This window comes from Leiobunum rupestre, chromosome 4 (assembly GCF_980474605.1).
Source record: "Leiobunum rupestre chromosome 4, qqLeiRupe1.1.hap1, whole genome shotgun sequence".
In the NCBI taxonomy this organism is placed as follows: Eukaryota; Metazoa; Arthropoda; class Arachnida; order Opiliones; family Sclerosomatidae; genus Leiobunum; species Leiobunum rupestre.
This window is the reverse complement of record NC_143387.1, coordinates 26,000,655-26,020,159: the sequence shown is the minus strand read 5'-3', so window position 1 is coordinate 26,020,159 and position 19,505 is coordinate 26,000,655. Positions and strand designations below refer to the sequence as shown.

Here is a 19,505-nt window from a genome sequence, read left to right as displayed (position 1 = left end):
ATTTTACTAAATGTAATTCACACGAGCCCTAAATAACAACTAGTAGTCGTTAGTACAACGCCGTAACTATATTTGCTACAGCGAAATACGTGACGACGGCATATTAAGCATGGACTGTAGTCAGGGAATGGGAGAGGTGGCATTGCCCCCCGGCATTTATGTGAGCCAAAAAGGTCACGAAAAATTTTCATATAACTACATTAGAAAGGTCTTGTTTAATTTCATGTATACATTGTTTTCGCTTGAATGCTATTATTTATTTCATTCTTATGTAGTTCGGCGATATCCACTTACATTATGCAGCTTCAGTGACAACACGCGATGGTCTAAACATGGAAAGTTTTCGACGTATTGTTGCGTTTTTAGTAGGATATTGAGATTGAGCAGTAAGAGGAAACTGTAACCAACACAGCGGTATTTCCAGTAGTATATAGGGAGTTTACAGTATGACGTGCCACTACGTCACCCGTGCTTTTTCCTATTGATAAAAAATTTCCCCCCACAATGGCGGCCATGCTCAAAGCTACGGAGTGATGATAATTATACCCAAGGCTATTGGTTGTAGTCGGTGTAGTATCGCAGGGCTGCTGGTTGTAGTCGGTGTAGTCAAATATAATTTAAACTCGTACCCTAGATTCGAAATCACTCTCTCGCGCGTTGCCGATAGCGTTTACCCACTTCCCGCCGGAACTCAGAAAAAATTCGCTCCATGGTTTGCGCCTTACCGCAACCACGGCCAACTTCGATCACGCGCTGCCGCGCTATAACGCGGCAGCGCGTGATCGAAGTTGGCTGTGCCACAACCGATGGAGCCCGATTTTTCTGAGGTCACGTGCCGGAAAAGGGTAAACGCTTCGTAACAAAACCGTGAATGGGAAAGCTCTCAGTATTTGAATCTAGGGTACGAGTTTAAATTATCTTTGGTGTAGTGTCGCGCTGTTGAGGATACCAAATAGCATATATGCCTACGGGAACTAGAGATAAAACGACGCAGGCGGCATGCAGTAAAATTCGCGATGACTGAAATATTTTAGCTTCAGTGACTAAACAAGCGATGGGCCGGCCGTTGATTTCATTTTTTAGATTTTAAACTGGAAAGTTTTCGACGGATTGTTGCGTTTTTAGTACGACTGAGCTGTATGAGGAAACTGTAACCAAAACTGCGCCCTTTTTGGTAGTACCTAGGGCTGCAGACTGTAGTAGAAGTAGTGTAACGCTGTCGGGCAGTTTCCCGAGTTTTTTTTAAGAAAATAGAAGACGTAATTTCTTGTAAGTTGTAATTAAATCAAGTTCTGGCCCCTCCTGAAAAATCCAGAAATGACGTCCCCGACTGTAGTCCAATGGGATTTTTACCATTGCTGTAGTGTCGTTCAATCACTTTTTCTTCTTCGTGCATCCTGCGTTATCAGAAAAAGGTGCAAGCGAGTGCTTTCCCCGCCGAAATTCGAGCCGAATCTGCTCGCCGAACCAAAGATAATATATATTTTATCTATATTATCCTTGGCCAAACCTTCTTCGCATTGCTTCGCGAACCAGCGCGTAGAAATACATGTGTTAAATCGAAAACGTAAATCGGGCAACGATTTTAAAAAGGAATGTCTAAAAAGGCTACAGGTTGAAAGCTAGTAATAAATCAAACACGAAAACTAGATACCTGGATTAAAAAGGATAATATAAAAGGTTTGACGGATTTTTTTTAATATAGTAAATGTTATATTATGGAATTATGAAAATCAAATTTTAAAAAGTAGAACACGTTTTTGTTAAAGCAACACGCGGCAATGTAATTTTGTTAACTATATTGGTTTTTAGTCTAGTTTCAAATGAAACGTACTATTGGTGACTCTGTTGATCTCATTTATCTCGACCCCCGGAAGGCCTTTGACACTGTCCCCCATTCCATGCTTATCCGAAAACTGGAAATTCTTGGAGTTCCACATATGATCGTTAACTGGATTGCCGACTTTTTGAGTGGTTGGCTCCAACGAGTAGTTCTTGGGGATGTCTGCTCTGCTGCTTGGTCGGAGGTTACTAGCGGTGTGCCTCAGGGGTCAGTCCTTGGCCCTACACTATTTGTGATATATATATTTTTTTAAACTCGTTATGAGCGATTGTGACGGGTGGGACAATTCAGTCCGCTCCTCCATCTGATTAATCAGGTGTGAGATGTGGGTTACGGCCACGCCAACAGGGAGATACTTGGGGATAGGGACGGGACACCCGTGGCGGAAGTATGACAACCAACTGTTGGGGGATTAGTGGTCGTCCTCACACGGCCATCTACAAACTCTGTCTCCCAGACACTTGGGATTACAGGAGTACGCCACTACTCCCGGCTGTATTTGTGATATTCATCAATGATCTTCCCTTTGTTATTCGGGAATCTCTCTTGGAACTATTTGCAGACGACAATAAAGTTGGTCACAGGATCACCTCACCTACCGATGCACACTCCCTCTAGAGGGACATAGATGCCCTTGATTGCTGGGTATCCTCCAATGGTATGAGCTAGCTTCAACTCAACAAAATCTATGGTGCTCCACTGCGGTGCAAATAACCCGAACTTTCAGTACCGGCTGGGTGGCCGAGCAATCGAAGCTTATGCCGTGGTTCGTGACCTAGGAGTCATGCTCTCTGGCCACATGTTGGGGACCTCGCATAGTAAAGTGGCGTCTTCCCGAGGAATAAGAGCCTTATACATGTTGCGACGATCCTTCTCCCATTTTAGTGTTAAATCGTTCAAAATCTTGTACCGAACAGGCGAACATACGTTCGTCCTCACCTCGACTACTGCTCCCGAATTTGGTCGCCTCACCTGGTAAAGGACATTACGAATTTGCTGAGGGTGCAGCGAAAGGCCACGAAACTTGTATCTGGTTTAAGCCCTACCCCGAAGATAGGCGTCTTCGAACGGACCTCGTGGAGGCCTTTAAAATTATTTACGCCCACTACAACATCACAACTGATCCGTTTTTCACCCTCAAATCCCCCTTATTGTTAAACAAGTCAGCAAAGGCCGTAATATTAGTTCCACATCAGTGTATTCGAGTGGGCAAACCCATACACCCTTAGTAGACACAGGTAGGCAAACTAATGCAAAAGGTGTTGAGGGTACGTGATTTCTTATCGTTTGATATATAAATTGCCATCCTAAGTTAAAGAGTGGATGCCGCCCACCATCAGGAGACCCGGGTGGGAAAACTGATATAAAAGCTGTTGAGCCCATGTGATTTCCTATTGTTTGATATATAATTTACCAATCTATGTTAAAGAGTGCGCACCGCGTACCCTCTGGATACGCGGTTCCATCCTAATTAGGATGGAATTTTATATATCAAACGATAGGAAATCACATGGCCTCAACAGCTTTTGTATTGGTTTGCCCACCCACCCTCAGGATACGTGGGTGGGCAAACCAATACAAACGCTGTTGATGCCATGTGATTTCCTATCGTTAGATAGACGGAAAGTATCAAAGGTGAAATAGGTAAGCAAAACACGACGAACATAATTCTTTTAAATTATTGAAATTAGTGGAAATATGATTTAAAGAAATTGTTAAACTGGGATTCAAATGGGTTTATTTTAGGAAATTTATATCAAACATTTGGGTAGTTTATACACCAAAAGTCATGTAAATTCGCAAATTCATAAAAAAAATACCCATGAATTTATTAACTTGTTTTTTTCGACTACTCTCCCTTTAAGGGGGTGGTCGGAGGGGGCGGAAATTAACGGCACTGCGTGCGCGTCAAAGAGTTCTATCCAATGACACCAACTTGTTTTTTTTCGGTCACTCTCCCTTTAAAGGGGTTGGTCGAAGGGGGCGGAAATTACCGGCACTGCGCGTTCTATCGTTTGATATAAAAAGTACCATCCTTAAAGAGTTGACTTTAACGTATTGTTATTAAAGGGGGGGGGGTCGAAATTGTGCCGCCTGTTTACCTGACAGACCTGAAACTGGCCATCGGTAAAAGTTGTGTAGCTCCACACTGTAATTCAAACTTCCCGCCACGCCCGTGTCACCCTTCGTGGAAATCCACTGAGTTGGGGTGGGGGCGAAGTTTGAGGTTCACTTAACCTTAAAACGCCGTAAATGTACGTAAAATAACGCGGAAAAAGGAACGACAATTGCGACAACTTAACTAGCCAAATCCCCCCGCGTCGCTAAAAACGACTAGTAGAAGTTCCGAGTATATACAATCTCTGGACCAACTATACAAACTATAAAAATGTGCAAGGCTAAAAGTTCAAGCGTCGAGAATGGCGTAGCTTGGTTGGTAAAGGTGTCCATTTTAGAAATTACACGGCCAGCAGCTATCTGTGTTTGAGTCCCGATGCCGCCAATAATATAAATTATTTTTCGCAGCTCCATCTACCGTGTCGTCACTTTCCGCAACAAACAAACCAACTACAACAACACTTAACGACATTCCATCCGTAGCAAAAGTTCCACTTCGATATATATATCTCGATGTGGAACTAAAAACAAGTTGGCAAGCCAAAATATACCTCTCCTCGGAAGAATTGTCCCTAGTGGTATTAATTTCTCGAGATAACCCTTAAAGATATATCTCCGCAATTTAGAGTTATTTGTTAAAAATATTAACCCATTTCTATCCCGTCCGGTATAAAATTTTAATTATAATTAAAATAATTGAGACGAAACGACCAATTTTAATTTATTCAGAATATCATAAGTTAAGTAGTTACAACAGTAAGTTAGACGTACTATAACAATGCACAATTGAATTAAACCCTTTTACAGAACAAGTTTATCAGTTAAATATAATACGAAGCAAATTTTAATGAAAGAAATATCTACAGAGGCTTTTTGGAATTACTCGCTTACGAAATACTTGCCGCATCTTTAACGCTCATTTTATTTCAACACTCGCCCTTGATGAAGATACCGTAGATATCTGGTAGTGGACGACTCGTTCACTTCCTGTTGACGTTGTGACGCATACCACATGAAAAAGACCAATGCCGTCCAATTTCCAATATCATATAATGACTCGCACACCCAAGAAATCGTAGATATCCAAATATCCACAACAAATGTATTTACAAGAAGAAAAAACCTTACCATCAACAAAGCACAGAGAGCCACTTGACTAACCGCCAGCTCTTAAAGCAATTAACGTTAAATTATCTCCTTTGAATTAACAGAACTATATATAGGTCGTTAAGAAAGTGGACCACCCACAGGGTCTACCCTTTAACCCTCTAATCTCGGCTGACTGCGCTAAAACAAGATTTAACCTTTAAAAAATACCAGATTAGGCCTTCATAAATTCATTAATAAAAAAAGACTTTATTACCTATTATGCTTACGATGCCTGTCTTAATTTCAGTGAATCTAAGCAGCTATCGGTGGTTCTGTGGTAGAGCGCTCGACTGCCAAGCCGAATGGTCTGGGTTCGAAACCTGGGTGGCGCATTTGTTTTTAATCAATAGAGAAACGCTAAATTAGAATTTCTTCGATGCAATAATTTCAATTTCAATTCTATTTCAATTAAACCAAAATTTCGTACTCTATTAAATACGCTTCCGATAAAGCTGAAGGTCTAATTTTAAATAAGGCGTAACAAGTGTCGGTGGTTCTGTGGTAGAACGTCCGCCTGTCAATCAGGAGGTCTCGGGTTCAAATCCCGCCCGATGCGATCGCAAATTGATACTAAGACGAATACCGTGTACAACTGGTGGAAACCCTGCCATTGAACGTTGAGAGGTAGCATTACACTCAGCACTCGGTCCGTCCCAAAGTCATTAAGAAGAAGTTGGAGAGAAAACGCCCATATAAACACAACAGACTCAACATGCACATCCATCAGAACACAAGCACAACAAATTCAACACTCACAACCTACGCATAAACATTACAAAAACCGTAATACACCAAACCGTCACGACGGTGAGCGAAAAAACACCATCCAAACCAAACCGCAAATGCATCCGTTAACGCTCACCGTCGCACGGTGGTTTTGCCAACCCTTTGAGAAACTGCGTACGCAGTGATTACACTTTGCACCGAAAATGCGAACGCGTTCGCAGTCCTGACAGACAGACACACCCACAGACCCACCCACAGACCCACAGACAGACACGGTCGTTGTATAACCCCTCCTAGGGGACTTTGTCCCCTCGGAGAGGTAACAATGTTTCAGCGCGGTTCGACGTAATTTCTTTACCCAACGGGTGGTTAACGTTTGGAACTGTTTTCCTTCTGATATCAAAGCTAATGCGTCCGTGTTTGCCTTCAGGGCCCGCCTCGATAAGTTTCGGGGTTGGCGCTAGTGGTGCTTACCCCATGTAATTATCGTTGCTGTAATATTTATTTATATATATATATATATATATATATATATATATTAACAAATAGGTCCGATTAATATTAATATTATATTTATATAAATATATATATATATATAAATATATATATATATATATAAATATATATATAAATATATAAATATATAAATATATAAATATATATATAAATATATAAATATATATATATTTATATATAAATATATAAATATATATATAAATATATAAATATATATATATATATATTTATATATATATATATATATATATATATATATATATATATATATATATATATAAATATATATATATATATATATTTATATATTTATATATATATTTATATATTTATATATAAATATATATATATTTATATATTTATATATATATTTATATATTTATATATTTATATATATATTTATATATATATATATATATATTTATATATATATATATATTTATATAAATATAATATTAATATTAATCGGACCTATTTGTTAATGAATGTTACGAGCGAAATACAAGTTGGGAGGGAAGGAAGTTAAAACCAACAAATAACGCCTCATAGTGAGGAACGGAGGAACTAAGTAGCACTGGTCAAAGTACTTTTTGATTTTTCGTCGTTCTGTGGAGATGCTATCGCCATCTACCTACGATATAATACCATAGACTAAACAAAGATCCAGAAAGGCGTCCATAAATAGTCTTTTATGTTTTCGATCTCGAGTCGAGCATTCATTAAACCTTTAGCATACGAAAGTTCATAGATTGTCACACTTTTTGTAATTATGTCACTTTTGGTTGAACCCATTGTCAAAATAGCATTGACTTTTGCTTGTCCGCATCGCGTTGTCGGGGCACAATAGCTTTCTTTACCTGACGAATAAAATTATTATTATAAGAAAAGAAAAATTTCGACACCAAGGTCCAAGGCCGAAGGGATAAATTAATTTTGGTGATCTGGCATCACTGTCTCACAGTAAAAACAATCGTCTGCTGGCTTAGGGAAATAAAAACACCCATGAAAATTGAAAAGCAGTAATGGCTTTAAGTAATTTTGTTTTAAATAGTAAGTTTAAATAATATATAATATATGCTATAATATAATTTTTTTAAGGGTATGGTGATCAATCAGATATTCAAAAAACTTCAGCATCAATAAATTCTTTAAAACATAAGGTTTGCATAACACTTAAAGGTCATAGTAAAAAAAGTAATGCATTCCTAATTTCTGGTTTTACAGATTAATTTAGTGGAGCACTCATTAGAGAAGCTAAATTTTCATAAAGCTAAAGAAACTGTCCCACAATCCAAATTAACAAATGTGGTTTGTATTGTAATTTAGTATTCTAATTGTTTGAATGTCTTTGAATATTATTTTGTAATCATAATACATTTAAACAGCTATATGACAGAAGAAGTAGCAATGCGAAGACGAAATGCCTTAAAACAAAGACACTTTCACAAAGTAAGAAACTTTTTTTCCCAATTTATTCTTATTTCATTATTTATATTTTTTAAAGATTATGAACCAACACTTCTGGGATGTGTATATAGTAACTCAAGAAAAAAGACACACCGTAAGAAGAAGAGTGAAATTTTGCACATGGACAAAACAGAGAACCTCTCAAGTAGTGACACAACGATTAGAAAAAATAAGCGTTTAATTAAAGGAATAGTTATCAATGAGTTTGAATTTAAACCATCTTTGGTGGAGCAACCTAATTTTGTTTCAACCTTACCTAATGTAACTTACGCAAAGAAAATTCCACCTGTTGACGTATTGGAAGAAGTTGCTGAAAAGTGGTACAAGACATCATATAACACTCTTAATGTGCAGAAGAGGCAAGAAAGAGTCGAATCCCAAATCTTGAATAATGCTCGTACAGACATGTTGAAAAACCTCCAATTATCAGTGAAACACGACAAACTGCAAAGCAATTTGAAAAGTCCAACAAGGAAAACTAGGAGCAAAGAGATGGTTGAAAACAAAAACAAAGTGAAACCACCCAAACCTTTTTCAAAAACCAGAACTGAAAATATGGAAGAGCTTCGCATTCTACAGAATCCAACCTTAGTATTAGACCAAAAAAACACTCTGGTAACTGAAGTTCAGCTTTCAAGGAAAGTTGCTCCAGCCCCAACCCCACCATTTTACCCTGGTTTTTGTGAATATGGAGAAATCAAACCAAGATTTATAGCAAATAGATTTAATTTAATTGAACAAGAGCATTTAACAAGAAAAAAAATATCTGTAGATAAAAATAATATGAAAGGTATATTTTGAATTAATGCAATTCTTTACAATATGATTAATTTATATATTATGTTTCAGACCTTATATCACCTTTTAGTTGGAGAAAAGGGGAAGATGGCGAACTCAAAGAACTTAAAAAGAAAAAACCACCTAAAACTGAAATTAACTTGAAGGAAGTGCTTATCAGCGATAAAGAAAATAAAATTCGCTCTCCTCTTAGTTGGAGAAAAATTCCAAAATTTAGAGAGAAAGAAAACCAATCAACTGAAAAACGTAGGTATTTGTGATTTTAAAATAAATAACTGATTTCCACTAGGTTTGACCTGTAAATTAATCCTGGTGGGATTCAAGCAGATTTTACCAAAATGGTGAAATAGTTTATTCTTATAAAAATCATATTCTTAAACAGCAAAAGGCAAACTAAGACCTTACAATCAGAATGAAGTGAGAGATTACATTAAAAAACAACACAAGGAGCGCAAGCGAAAATGGAATGAAGAGAAAATGACTATTGAAAATCTTAGAAAGAGAAAAGAAGAAGCATTGCGTGGTCTAATGGAAATTCAAAGGAAAAAAATTAGTAACTCCAATGACGATATAAAAGCCAATACGGGAAAACTAATAACTATTAGAAAATTCAACATTCAGAAAGCTAAACATGTAAGAATTGAGAACTTCAAGCTTTTTGGCCGAATAATAAATAATATCAATGTTTTCAGGATAAAAATAGGCATCCAAGTTTTGTAATATCTCTTTCTAATAAGTCTCCGGTTCCAAAAAGGCATAAAAATGTACAAACAGAACACCCAGTAGTAAGAAAACCTATTGTTGAAGTACAAAAGAAGAACATTGCTGTTCAAGTTGTAGATGAACATGAAAAATCAATCGATGATGGAAAAATTTCTTCTAATTGTACAAGTGTTCATACTGAAAGTAAATTTTACTGTACTATTTTCAGTCATACTGTTGGCTAAAGTCTGAATGTTTTGATTAAGGTGAAAAACTTTTAACAAATGGTTTTCATGTGAATGTGCCATCCCAAAGTGCACTTGATTTGAACCCACAGCCAATTACTGAAAACCTTGCAAATGACCATGAAATGGAAGAAAATAATGAACCTTTACAGCCTATGGATTTGTTAAATATATCACATTTGGAAAAGGTGCCCACAAAAATTCCTCGTACACCTCCTAACTTATACTATAACTATGATGGATTACTGCCTGATCCTTATAGTTTTATGAATGTGCTGAAACTGAAGTATAGTAAGTTTGACTATGTCATTAGAAAAGTCTCTTTGTATACCTGTTGTTCTAATTTTAAAATAGGTCAAGTAACTTCAAGCAATGACAGAAAAGAGGATTCTACTCGCTATGCAACTGCCAAAAGCTCAATGTCCCAAGCCATAAGTGCTAGTGATAATTTATTTACCTCGATAAATCTTCCAACACAACTGGGAGAGACTACATTTGAATCTAAGAGTTCCAGTTATTCGTCTTTTGGGTCTTTATCACAAAACGCATTTTCTAGAACTGACAATACAAAATCTAGTTACAGTGAACAACTAAGTGTGGGTAAAAGAAACAATCAAAAGTCAATTTCCAGTTCATCTATTCTTGCTAATGAATTAACAACATCTGGAAGATGCAGTAAAAGTATTGAGATTCCTGAGAACTTACAGTCCTTCAACTCTTCAGATTCAGCTGAATCAGTAAAACCAAAAGGAGTTGAAATCCAAAATGCACCACAAGAAAGTGATTCAGAAATGAAGTTTTCTGATCAATGTGTGGCAAAAGAAAACAAAAATCAATCCTACAACACAATTTTTAAGATACCTGGAAACAATGTAAGTCATAAAAGTACCTCGAATGTAGAGTATTCTTCTACTTTATCATCCAGTTTATCCGAAATTCATAAAAACCATGATACGTCAAGTAATAAACTATACAAACCTTTTCGAGGTTTTTTTGAAAATTTGCAGCCACCTAGTTTTGAAGCTGAAAATTTGCACCAACAACTTAGATTTGGTTTGAATTACATGGAAGATGCTCATTTACTAAATGAAATGCAGTGTTTGGAAATGGCACAAATAAGCCAACAAAATCTTAATCAGCAACAAATATTTAATGAAAATCTACAATTAGCTTTTGTTGAAGAGGAAAACCAAAATCAGAAGTTCTTGCAAGACATCAAGGTTAAATATCAAGATGCCCTAAGTAAAGCTGTTGAAGAAGCTAAAGATGCCATCATGAAGTCAACGTCAACAATTATACCTTTAACAAATCAAAAATATACCACACCAACTTATTCATTTGCCCAACAAACAACTTCTTCAGTAGCTCTTCAGACTAGCGAGCTAATGTCCAAGTTTAGTCCAAATAGATCGAGAGAATCAATAAGCACTTCAAATGAATATTCATCATTTAGTCAAGATGAGAAATCTTCAAACTTAAACCAAAATATTGAAGAAAGCCTAGATTTATCTAAATCTTCAGAAAAAGAATCAAAAGCAATTTGTAGTGAAGAAATTGAAACTTCAGCAACTGCTCACAAAATTCATAGTAGTTTATCAAGTGAAGTGAAAGAAGAATTGAATTTGAAACCTGAATCTAACAATATATCCAGTGTTAGTTCAATGATTGATAACTTTACCATACAAGATGCTAAGCCATCTGATTCAATAATTTCAGAAGTGGTCGCTGAGGAATTGGACTTAACTGCGTCCTCAGTGATTGAATCAGTATTAGAAAGTATTAGAGATAATGCTGTATCAGATTCCTCTGACCATACATTATCTGGAGAAACTAATTCGTTCGAGAATCCATTGCCTACTAGTCAAAAAAGCAAATCTTCAACAACCAGAATTAGTGAAAACATGAGACAAACTAAGGTTAAAATGTTGTCACCTTTAATCCCAATGAAGGCATTAAAAAAAAAGAAAGATTGCTCCTCATCTGAAGATGAATCTGTGCTTTCACGTAACTCGGGGCTTATTACAGAACATAGTGATTTAGAAGGAAGGGTCGCAGCTTTACGAGAGCAGTTAAAAAGACGAAAAAATGAAGCAGCTAGATTAGCCAGGGAATGGAAAAGGAGATATAGAGACACTTTAAAAGAGAAAGAAGTTTCACTACAGAAACAGATTAAGGCCTATGAAGAATTCATTGAAGAAACCAAACATAATTTGGAAAAAGAATTAGACACAAGCAACCAATCTTCTACTTCAAGATATACTAAACCAAAAATTATTTCCCGTAAATCTGATGAAACCAAGAACCAATTATATGATTCCTTAAGGGCGAAATCTATTTTGCCAACAGACTCTTCGAGTATCTCCTCTCATTTGTTAGTAAATAGTGAAGATAAAAGAATATCTTCTTGTAATGTTTTTGATGAAGACCCTGAGCAAATTGATGATATATATTCAAGTGACAAAGGTGAATCTGTTATTGATAGTATTAAAAGTGTACTTTCAACTGAAGAACCTAGTTTTGAAAGTCAGACATCAGAAAAATTCACTATTGAAGAACCTTCTGGTAAGGACAGTGACATAACTAGTGAAATTGTTTCTGAATGCAAGAATGAGAAGCCAAAATCGGTTTCAAATGAATATTCTGATGAAACACCGGTTCCAACTGCCAGTGATAATGATGAGGAAAGTATAAATGATACTCTGATATCAAGTAACATAGAAGAATCATCAGACCAAAACATAACGGTAGAGAACACCCAAAGTTTGACCAGTAATGAAGATATACTTGAAAGCCATAAAACCTCAATATCAGAACAACAAGAAATTAATTCATTATTTGAAGAGAATACAGAAAAGAGCCAACAAGAATCAGACTCTACAATTGAGAAAGATAGTTCCATTATCAGTGTTGAAAACCAAGCTTCAAATTCCCAAAAACAGCCAACAGTAACTAATGAAAGCCTTATAAGTCAAACAGAACATAATGAAAAGTCAAAAGAAGTTTTATTGAGCCCACAACAATCAAATGTTCAAGAAAATTCAAATGAGAAATCAACTGATAAAGAATTTACTTCTCAACCTGCCCTTACTGAAGATGATGTTTCTAGCATTTCTGATGTTTATGAATTTCAAGAAAAAGATGCATCATTCCATTCCGACTCCTCTAGTACAAATCAAATAAATTCTGACGAGTCTTTGCAAAGTAAAATAAATGGTCATGAAATTCCCTCTATGCACATTGCCATTGTGGACAAAAAAGTTGAAACACAACACAGCATTCCCGATAACCACAAATCTAAGTTTATAGATGATGCTTCCACCAATGAAGCGTTGGACATTTTAGTACAACAGCAAGTTGAATACTGCTTGAAAATTTTATCATCCAAGAAAGAAAAACTATCTATTAAAACCCATTTCTTTGACGAAGTATCTCCTAGCAATGACTCAAAGAGTACTTTTAAGAAGGCAGACGCAAACGAAGATGAAACTGATAAATTAACAGAAAATATACTATCCGATCTTGTTGAGAATACTGTAGACTGTTTGAGAAATTTCAAAAACTACAATACATCAGTAACTCCACCTTCCAGCTTAGGGATAAGCAAACGTGTGAATGATATACTTTTGTGTTTAAAAAAAGAGAAGAACAAATCACCTCCATTAAAACACCGTCCCCAAGATTTAATGATTCTATCTCCGATAGATGATCAAGACTTGTTTGATAAAAATGTGCCTGAAGAAACTACTACAGTTGATCCAGTGACAGATATTCAAATGGACGTTGAATGGTTTGAAGATGATTTTGGTTTGAAATCCCCAAATGACAATGCAAAAGGTTCGTCTTTTAATGGCAACTTCCAGTACTACTATCGTCAAATTCCTGACAAACCGCCACCACCATACACACCTCCACAAGGTGCAATGTTGGAAAAGCTAGCTAAATTAGGTAAATCATTACCACCGCCATGGAATATTCCAAATTCGGAGAAAGAAGTGGATAAACTTTTAGAATCATCAGCCGAGCAGCTTTTCAACAGTTTCTGCCTTAACAAAGTGCCATTGGATGAAATAGTTCCTGATGAAAAGTATTTTAAAATGGAAGCTCGTTTTGATGAGATAACTGCCAAGAGTGAGAGAGCTTATCGCCAGCTTCTGTTTGACCTTTGTAAATCGGCAGTTACTCAACTACAATTGTAAGTCCATATGAATTTTAATTTGGACTTTCTTCATTAATGTTTTGATCTTCAAAATGTAGGTCTTCTGAACAGCTGAAACATGAGGAACCTTGGAAGAAAATGAGACATACTGTCCAGAACCCGGTTCTACCAAATACAAAGGATGAATTCATTTCCATAATTATCAAAGTCACAAAGTCATCATTGGACACCAAAATTAGACCTGGACTAGCTACCAAATTCAAACACAAGAAGCACGACTTTGTAGATGCCTTGCTCCTCCAAGACTTGGCCACTGAAGAAAACCTATGGCTCAATTTCGAAAATGATGAAGTAACTGTTAAACGTTTTGTTGCCGATTCCATTTTTGCTCAATTAGTAGATGAAGTTGTTAACTTTTTTAAAAAAAAATCATAAAATTAGTTTTAATTTTAAGTCTTACGTATTTATTTTTATAATTTCATTTTTTACACATTAATAATTTAAGATGGGACAGTTTCTGTAATAAAATACTGACTAGACAACTTCATTCTTACGGAATTTTAACAAGTTTCTGAAACTGAAAGGTTGTTTACTAGGCATAGTAACCTCTCTTATCTTGCTGAACTCATTTGCAGAGCTAGTACTTGGTTTAAGGTGACTAATTTCTTCCGGCGCTAGAGCTCCATTGGTTACATTTTGCAAAGGAACTTTATACGGTTTTACTGGTGAAATTATTGTAGGGAGTGTTGGGACAAAGTGGTAGCAATTTTCACAGTTAGATATCCCGCAAGCTCCAAACAAGTCCCCTGCAACAGAGCTAATGCTACTACTTTTTTTGGAGTGGCAGTTTTGACATTTATCGATAAAATTTTCTTCACTTATAGTAGGGTTGGATAAAGACCTCCTCAAATTACGATGCTGAGGTTTTCTGTGTCGATTCCTCTTTTTGTTCTATTATGACAAACAATTAGTAAAGGAATTGGGTTTTTGCAAATCATCGCAATCTTACTTTAACTCCAGGTTCAATATAAATAGGCATAGCCGGTTCCACAATTAAAAGTTCACTATAGTTGCCTGTACAAAAAGGAAAACACATGTTAAGGTTCGATACAAAATAGTGTTAAAAACCTACAAACCTGAATATGATACAATTTCACTAGGCCTTCGTTTTTTGCCAGGAACAAAAGTTCCAATTATGTCATTGGTAGAATTATGCCTCTTTAAAGGAGATGAACAATGACTCAATACCTTTTGCTGATGCACAGAATCTGTACTATCAGAAATCAAGTCCACGTCTTTTCCATACAGCGGTTGATATTTGAATCTTCTTATACAAAGAGTCATGACTGTTACGATAACAATTGTTTCCACAGCCAAAAGGAACAAGTGCGCTTCTAGGACCTGCCTAAAGAAGGACTCTCGTTCGCTTGTTAACTGATCAACGCCTTTTTTTAAATCCATTACAATAAGTTGAAGATTCTTAATGGCCTCTTGTTGTTGTTTATCTCTTCTTTCAGCTAATTGAGCTGTCTCATTCAGAGCGGCGACAGTTCGATTGAAACCCCTTTGCATATCTTCCATTTGACGACGATACCTTTGACTTAACTCTTGTAGGTAGAGACTGCTGAGAGACATGTTCATCTCTAATATTTTGATTCTATTACTAAGTCTCATAAACACAGATTCCTTTTGTCCAGTAGGAATAATTACTCCCAAATTTCTAATGGGAATTGGGTGGGATATTTCAATATGACCGTGCATTTGATCTTTCTTAGAAGACTCTCTCATTGCTTCATCATCCATTAACAAATTTTCATCATCTAACATGGGAGTAACAGTTTGAACTATCGTTTCAGTTTCAGCTACAGCTGACGCGGATATAAAGGGAGATGAAGATGAAGATGAAACACTTTGCAGAATGGGTTGAAATGAAAGGTCGGTTAAAGAACTCTGTAAATTGGGAATTTCTTGAGATTCCGTTGTAGGGAATGAAGCGAGACTGGGAGTTTTCAGGGATACGCTGTCATGCATTTGGCTATCCTCTCTAATTTCCGAGGCATTGGAATCTTCCAAAATTGGTGGGACATAAATAACCGTACCGGTTGAATTTACTTCTGACATAGTAGGTTCATCCAATCGTAAATCGTCTTTTCTTGGCTCTTCAGTTTCAAATTTTGGTTTAATTTTTTCTTGCTGAGGCTCAGGAGTAGATATTGTCTGATTATTGAAAGGTGGGGAGGCTAAAGAGCACGCTGTTGTTTGGCAAAACTGAGCAACAGTTGAGATGTTAAAAATTGAGAGAAAGAACAGGCATTTGTGACTGTGGAAACACGGTGAGGCTTCTTCACTCTCAACACAGAGTCCACATTCATCTAACAAAAGACCCAAACCAGCAGTCTTCCTCCATAGGGAATGTGTTGTTTTGTTGATACTGATTGGAAAAGAAGTGTTTTGTTCCTCCATATTAATAGTACTACTTGATCTATAAAATACTGACTCAATTTAATTTCCGTAAATCAGTAACGAAGTTAATTATTAATGACTTACCCTAAACTGGATTCCGTTGATACTGGTGGTTCTCCTTTGAAACAGTGAAAAAAAGCAATTAGAAAAAAAAACAACTCCACGTGGCTATTATAAAAGATTATTACCAAAATCTTCCCTTCCTAAAGCCCTCGCCGCTTTTCTGACAATGTTTAAAACAGCATCTCTAGCGCTTCCGAAAAGATTCTTAGTTGAATCTTCTTCAGGTTGTTGAAACGCAGGTCCATCTGCAAAATTGAATGCAGAACTTAGAAACCTCAAAAATTTGGTCTTCAAACCTAAAAAACCCACCAAGTATCTCTCTATCAGACTCTGCTACGTGAGTATGCATGTGAAGTCCCCCAGTTTCCATCTCTTCATATTCATCTACCATAGACGTACCATAAACCCTTACCAAACTAAGGGGGCAGTAATGTTCTCTACCATAATAACTGTGAAGTTCAACCTAAAACACATATATTAGTCAATTAAATTAATACCGATAGTCTTTTATTTAATACACTTAGTCACTTACCTTTAAAAATTTTCCATAACCATGTTGTTTTAAGTCAAAACTATGGAGTACTCTTTGTTCAGGAGCGAAAAATTTTCCTAATGGTGTCCATTCACGAGTTGGAAATCTATCACTCCAATATAGAGAGAAGTCCCGAGGCAATGAAGAGAACAGTTCAAAATTTGCCAACTCGAACTAATAAAAAAATATTAACTTAATATTTCATTTCATATTATGTTTTAAAACTTTAAAATTGACCTGGGCCGCTTGAATAGTATCACAGAGTTCAATTATGAACCAAATTTTGGCTTTACAAGGATTTAGCATGTACATATCCATTTGTTCATTAAGAATTCGACCAGGAGCTTCTGCTTCACTATTAGATGCAACAATTTTAGCTCCACACTCCGAAGATGCGTAATTTCTGCGTCTTTTCGTAGTTGTACCCAATTTCTTGCCTGGAATGCTAGGTATCTGAACTGGTTTACCACCAATCCCTAAATAACAAACACAAAACCTTCAGTTCAGTATCCAATACATCACTTACGTTCAAGGTGAAAGCTTAAGCGTACCATCAATTTGCTGATGTTCAGCGAGCATTTTCTTTTTCCATTCGTCAAAAGAAGGCATGTCTTCTGATTCAACAGCCGGAGCTTTTTTCTCATTTGAAACAGAAACATTCATTTCATCCGCATGTTCAACTTCTGTTTTTTCCACTTGCGCATCAGCTTTTTCACCTTCTAGCTGCAAACCTTTATTATCAGTAGCATTTTCTTCTACAAGCAATGAAGGTTTTGTCTCCAATAGGGTTCCCTGACTAGCTTCTACATTGGTAGTAGGGGTAACAGGTGTAGGAACTAAGGTTTTTTTGTCATCCGCTTCTACTTCAACTCTCTTTATCTCTTCAGTAGCTTTTTCTACACTTTCACTATGACTTCTGGTTGTAGTTGGAATGGATACGATTTGTTCGCTATTATAGAAAAATAAAAATTGAGTATTTCACAAATATAATACAGAATTAAAATCAAACTTACCTAGCTGACCCATCTGAAAGACTAGATATAGTGCTTTCCACATTAGGAATTTCCTCTGTTTTTATCTATTATTATTTTAAAAGAAAATATGAAGTAAAAGCATATTACACAGAGGTAGCCCAAAAAATTACCTTATCTAGTAAAATATTGGTATTAGTACTAGAGCTGCCAATTGAATTTGTTAAAATTGGCAGTGATGTTGACTGATATACACCTCTTTCGAGATCATGATCCTGCGATTTTTATTCATTAGAATATTTGAATTTTAAATGTAGACAAACAAAATATACCATACCGCTTTAGATACCCTAAGAATAGTACTACTCTTCTTCGGCCTTTTTCCTCTCCAAAATATTTCAGAAGCATTAATGTTTCTGCTTAGCCTGGGATTGGATATATTTCCCAGTGCAGAGCTTCTGAAATAAATATACATTTTTATTAGAGGCTATCTATTTTAATTATAAATTACTTTTTGGAAACATTTATTTCTCACAAAGTCATGGAAATTTTAGGCATAAATAAAAATTTGTCAAAGGCTATTTTTGGTCAAACATTTCCCCACTTCAATATCAAAGAGATAATGAAAATTCAAACTGACTCAAAAGATTTTTAAACAGAAATTTAGATATCATGTAAAGCAACAGTCTTGCAAAATAATTCCCTAAAAATGTTTGAGAATTATGGGAATTTTTACTTGGCCCATCAAATCACTGGCACATTTTTAACTAAGTTAAAATTGTGTAAAATCAAAATTCAAACCATAAAGCCAATTACCAATTGGATTAATGGCATCTTCTTTACATAGGTTTTGCCCAAATTTGAGACCAAACACAAGTTTGATCATCATGTTGAAATTAATATCCTTGAAACGAGTTTAAAACTATCTATTACAGAATACCAAAACCTGTATTTGCAGGGGGCGATGTATACTGATAACTTCAAAGATGACATAAGAATAACTAAATTCGCTAACAAAGTTATTTCCAAAAATGGAATTTGGTTTGTACAAAAATGTCTTGAGAAAAATATCAGTGGTTTAATACTAAAGAGTCAGAGACAAAACACAAAAATTGCAAAATATTTTGGCTCCGAACAAAAAGAAATAAAACCAAATATAAGTCCGCTATAACAAACAATTTCTCAATAGCCCCACAAATAAAATCCATAATGACAGTGTTGTTTGGGTGCTGAACCATAACAAACTGAGTTAAAAGATTTTTTGATCTTAAAATATAAAAGCTGTCAAATCTAATTATAGTGACTGTGGACAGGGTTCAGACTCAAGTTAACTCTACTCAGCAATGATCAGTGGTTTCTCTTAATCAGGATTTATTTATTTATGATTAATGCCTGATTTACAGTTTGGTAACCACAGTTATAATCCTTTGTCTACAATTGAACAAAGTCAGGATCAAACGATTTGTTTGGACGTTGAGACATTACTAAAATGAATTGATAGTTGTATGTTTTGGGTTTTCCACGACCTAGGCCCACTCAAGGTTGCGACATTTTGTTTGAAATAAACTTACTTGTAACTGGCTGTGATACACATAAAGAGAACAAAGAGAGTTGAAAAAGACCAAATGCGTTTCAGCATTTTGGTGTTTTGATTTTTTAACTGACATCGAATTATAAATAATAGTCACAAAAAACAATCTATCGTAGGTTGACGCGTAAACTTAAAGAAATTTAACTTCCTCGGAAAACAACAAAC

At 35.8% G+C, this 19,505-nt stretch overlaps 2 protein-coding genes across 4 annotated transcripts; one reads left to right on the top strand and one right to left on the bottom strand.

Moving 5' to 3' along the window:
- Positions 1-7,367: 7,367 nt before the first annotated feature.
- On the top strand, positions 7,368-14,210 carry LOC149947286 (uncharacterized). The gene is made up of 11 exons (XM_090173046.1): positions 7,368-7,402; positions 7,451-7,512; positions 7,577-7,660; positions 7,738-7,801; positions 7,857-8,609; positions 8,669-8,863; positions 9,000-9,250; positions 9,310-9,523; positions 9,586-9,855; positions 9,919-13,756; positions 13,819-14,210. The coding sequence occupies exons 1-11, from the start codon at positions 7,375-7,377 to the stop codon at positions 14,153-14,155; spliced, it is 6,096 nt and encodes a 2,031-aa protein (XP_090029172.1). The 5' UTR covers positions 7,368-7,374; the 3' UTR covers positions 14,156-14,210.
- LOC149947285 (SUN domain-containing ossification factor) lies at positions 14,158-19,494 on the bottom strand. Of its 3 annotated transcripts, none has more exons than XM_090173049.1 (13): positions 19,321-19,494; positions 18,087-18,207; positions 17,923-18,024; positions 17,792-17,856; positions 17,330-17,727; positions 17,016-17,254; positions 16,779-16,952; positions 16,556-16,709; positions 16,372-16,491; positions 16,268-16,301; positions 14,857-16,151; positions 14,730-14,794; positions 14,158-14,671 (listed from the first exon to the last, which is right to left on the bottom strand). In XM_090173049.1, the coding sequence occupies exons 1-13, from the start codon at positions 19,386-19,388 to the stop codon at positions 14,255-14,257; spliced, it is 3,252 nt and encodes a 1,083-aa protein (XP_090029175.1). In that variant the 5' UTR covers positions 19,389-19,494; the 3' UTR covers positions 14,158-14,254. The 3 variants fall into 3 exon arrangements, with proteins under 3 accessions (XP_090029175.1, XP_090029173.1, XP_090029174.1); XM_090173047.1 differs by having other exon boundaries at positions 14,857-16,202; positions 19,321-19,493; XM_090173048.1 differs by having other exon boundaries at positions 14,857-16,202; positions 17,801-17,856; positions 19,321-19,493.
- Positions 19,495-19,505: the final 11 nt, after the last annotated feature.

Excerpts from the sequence above, each read along its gene's own strand:
- LOC149947285 (XM_090173047.1), bottom strand. The coding sequence starts at position 19,388 with ATGCTGAAACGCATTTGGTCTTTTTCAACTCTCTTTGTTCTCTTTATG. Across the intron at positions 17,255-17,329 it reads TGAACATCAGCAAATTGATG|GGATTGGTGGTAAACCAGTT; the intron begins GTACGCTTAAGC and ends TTTGTTATTTAG. Across the intron at positions 16,710-16,778 it reads GTTATGGAAAATTTTTAAAG|GTTGAACTTCACAGTTATTA; the intron begins GTAAGTGACTAA and ends TATGTGTTTTAG.
- LOC149947286 (XM_090173046.1), top strand. The coding sequence starts at position 7,375 with ATGGCTTTAAGTAATTTTGTTTTAAATA. Across the intron at positions 7,403-7,450 it reads AAGTAATTTTGTTTTAAATA|GGTATGGTGATCAATCAGAT; the intron begins GTAAGTTTAAAT and ends AATTTTTTTAAG. Across the intron at positions 8,864-8,999 it reads AAACCAATCAACTGAAAAAC|CAAAAGGCAAACTAAGACCT; the intron begins GTAGGTATTTGT and ends ATTCTTAAACAG.